The sequence below is a fragment of the Rhinolophus sinicus genome, linkage group LG09 (genome assembly GCF_036562045.2).
Source record: "Rhinolophus sinicus isolate RSC01 linkage group LG09, ASM3656204v1, whole genome shotgun sequence".
NCBI classification, from domain to species: domain Eukaryota; kingdom Metazoa; phylum Chordata; class Mammalia; order Chiroptera; family Rhinolophidae; genus Rhinolophus; species Rhinolophus sinicus.
Genome location: NC_133758.1, coordinates 58,798,616 through 58,802,159, shown reverse-complemented (window position 1 = coordinate 58,802,159; position 3,544 = coordinate 58,798,616). Strand labels below are relative to the sequence as shown.

Here is a 3,544-nt window from a genome sequence, read left to right as displayed (position 1 = left end):
TGACCGAGCTCCGCACCTCAACCGGCCACCGTGGCGGGCCTTGTTCACAGGGGCAGGCCAATGTGCTGGGTGTTGCCCAGTCCAGGGCTGGATGTGGATTTGCCCCGCCCAGAGGCTGATGTCATAAATGGCCTGGCCTCAGCTCTGCAGGCAGGCCTGCCCCCGCCTGGTTGCACATTGGCAGTTTCCCTCCCCTCCCCCCACCCCTCTCAGTGGAGGTGCCCACCTGTCCCTGAGAACTGGTACTATGAAAAGGTAAACTCACCGGGCAGAACCACGCCCGGAGCCCGCAGAGTCCAGCAAGGCCCTTGCTGAGGGACCCACACCCGCTGCTGCCTCCGCCCCCACCCTGATCACCTGTGCCCCGCTGCCCACTTCACCTTCTGGTCTGCTTCCGGCTCTACTCCCCCCGAGGCATGGCTAACTATTACAAAGTGCTGGGGGTACAGGCCAGCGCCTCCCCGGAAGACATCAAGAAGGCTTACCGCAAATTGGCCTTGCGCTGGCACCCCGACAAGAACCCCGGCAACAAGGAAGAAGCTGAGAAGAAGTTCAAGCAGGTGTCGGAGGCCTATGAGGTCCTGTCTGATTCCAAGAAGCGCTCCGTGTATGACCGGGCTGGTTGTGACAGCTGGCGGGCCTGCGGGGGGGCCAGTACCCCCCACAACAGCCCCTTCCATACCGGCTACACATTCCGGAACCCTGAGGATATCTTCCGCGAATTTTTCGGTGGCCTGGACCCCTTCTCCTTTGACTTCTGGGACACCCCCTTCAACAATGACCGTGCTGGCTGGGGCCACGGCCTGAGGGGCACCTTTCCCGCCGGCTTCGGCGAGTTCCCAGCTTTCATGGAGGCCTTCTCAGCTTTTGACACGCTGGGCCGTGGCGGAGGTGCCAGCCGCACTACCTTCTCATCCACCTCCTTTGGGGGCTCCGGCTCTGGCAGCTCCGGGTTCAAGTCGGTTATGTCATCCACCGAGATGATCAACGGACATAAGATCACCACCAAACGCATTGTGGAGAACGGGCAGGAGCGCATGGAGGTGGAAGAGGATGGGCAGCTCAAGTCGGTGACCATCAGTGGCAAGGAGCAGCTCAAACGGGTGGAAAACAAGTAAGCATGGCCACCCAGGCCCTGCACCCACCATCTGGTTAATAAATGTGACAAGTGAGTTCATGGAAACAACTGGCCCAGCTTTGAGGGGTGGCGGGTGTCTTAGCAAACCTGGGTGATGCTGACTCAGCACGAATGGACATGCAGAGGAGCCTGTGCCTCTGGGCCTGTGGGTACTGCCTCCCCAATCCATGCTGTGTTAGCAGGGAGCGAAGGGGTGGTTTTGCAGGTGATTTATGATCTCTTGCCTGTCATCTGTATTGATAAATGTCATGACAATCAATCCGTCTCAATCTAACCCCGTGCCTCCATACCCACCACTGACTCCCACATGGCGACATCATCCTCACAGGGCTTTGGCCCCAACTTCTAACCGCTGACCCCTGCCGTGATTCTTCCTGTGGTTTTAGTCCCAAAGTCCACATTGCGTCATGTTACCTGCCTTGCTTTTAACCTTCAGTGGCTCCCTCTCCTCTAAGCATAAAGACCGCAGGCCTCATTCTTACCATGAGAACCCTGATGACCTGGCCCTGCCCACCTTCTTAGTCTCACCTCCCTGCCACCTTCAATCTCTGAGCGGCAGGCATATTGGCCACTACTCTGTTCCTCCACTGCACCAAATACCTGAGAGCCTCGGGGCTTTCACACATGCCGCTCTCCCTAGTCAACATCCACTCATCTTCAGGCCTTTGCGCAAACATAACTTCTTCAAGGAGTCCTTCCCTGACACCCCTATTCTGAATTAGCTTCCCACCCACTTGCTTTCTCATAACCCCCACACCTGTTTCTCCACGGCCCTATGTGACTGTTTGAGAGATGGGTGCAATCTCAACCACACTGAGGTCCAAGGGAGCAGGGCCTGCTCCTGCCTTGTCTCTTGCTGTGTCCCCAGAATCTAGATCAATGACTGGTACACAGGGGCAGGGCACATATTTGTTGGAAGAATGAATTTTTCTGGGTGTGTGGGGGTGTGTAGGTATGTGTACTGTGCTGTGTGTACTGTGTGGTGTGTGTGAATGTTGTGTGTGTGAGTGTGGTGTGTGATATGGTTGTAAGAGTGTGGTGTAGTGTGTTTAATGTGGTATGGTGTGTATGAGTGTGTGGTGTATGTAATGTGGTGTGTGTGTGCGTGTGGTTCGTGTGGTGTGTGTGGGGGTATGTGGTGTATGTGATGTGGTGTGTGTGCGTGTGTGTGTGGTATATGTGGTATGATATGAGTGTGGAATATGTGTGGTGTGTATGTGGGGGTGTGGTGTATATGATGTGTGGTTTGTGTGTGTGTGTGGTGTGTGTGATGTATGTGGGAGTGTGGTGTGTGTGTGTGTGTGGTATATATGATGTGGTATAGTGTGTGTGTGGTGTGTGTGTGGGGGTGTGGTGTGTGTGATGTACGTGGGAGTGTGGTATGTGTGTGGATGTATGTGTGGTGTATGGGGGTGTGGTGTGTGATGTGGTTTATGGGGGGGTGACATGTGTGGGAGTATGGTGTGTGAGTATTGGGTGCTGGGGGATGTGTGGTGATCCCAGGCAGGTAAAAGTAAGGCCCACCATTGGGAGGAAGTGAGTGCTGGAGCAGGAGATGGGAGCTAGGAGCTGGGCCTTCTTAGGCCCCAGAGAAAGTTTGGGGTGGAGACTCCTGCCTGCCTCTGCGGTGTTCATGGCTGGGCCCCAAGGGTGGGCAACATTCAGAGTCTGAGCAGATTCCAGGCATGATGCTCTAGTGGTGGGCACTGCCAGCTGTGGTGGTGGTGGGCATCCTTTGAGCAGTTTTGTAAACGGAGCCAACAGAGGAGGAAGTTCATGGATGCACAGGGCTGTTGTGGACACACAAGACTATGGACACAGGCAAGAACACCTGGCAGGTGTTCTGAGGATGGAGACCCTCTCGTACAATTTCCTAAGTGACCCTACATAGTCAGGAGAACTCTAGCCCAAGGATCACATGTGTGGCCACTATGCACATATTTCTGTCTGTGTATGTGTGGCACAGAAAAGTGGAGGATAGTTTAATTACGCTCTGCAGCCCCAGGAGACAGTAAACCTCTCAAAAAGAGGAGATCTGTTTTACTCACTGCTGATCCCCAGCACTTAGCTCAGGGCATTGTAAGAAGCTGTTTGTATGGCCATGCTTGTGTATGTTTGTCTCTGTGACTGGGTGAAGTGTCTACAACTGGGCCACAGGGCTCTGTCCTCAGCATTATATCCTTAGTGTCGGCACCAAAACTTTGAAGGAGCCACAAAAGAAACAGGTCTCACATTCCCTGACACACTCAGCTGGAAGGGGAACAGATTCAGAGCTGTTGCCTCAATTAGAAATAAGATTCCCAACCCTGGAAATTAGAGTGAATAATTCTGCTTTAAAGAGGAGGAAGTCAGGCTGGGGAGACCTGACTGTGTCAGCAGTGGGTGGACCCCAAGCTTTGTGTGACC

The 3,544-nt window shown here is 54.2% G+C and overlaps 1 protein-coding gene across 1 annotated transcript; it reads left to right on the top strand.

Moving 5' to 3' along the window:
• Positions 1–402: 402 nt before the first annotated feature.
• DNAJB8 (DnaJ heat shock protein family (Hsp40) member B8) lies at positions 403–1,325 on the top strand. The gene has a single exon (XM_019717187.2). It carries the CDS (start codon positions 417–419, stop codon positions 1,116–1,118), a length of 702 nt encoding a protein of 233 aa, XP_019572746.1. The 5' UTR covers positions 403–416; the 3' UTR covers positions 1,119–1,325.
• Positions 1,326–3,544: the final 2,219 nt, after the last annotated feature.

Coding starts and splice junctions, on each gene's coding strand:
- DNAJB8 (XM_019717187.2), top strand. CDS start 417: ATGGCTAACTATTACAAAGTGCTGGGGGTACAGGCCAGCGCCTCCCCG.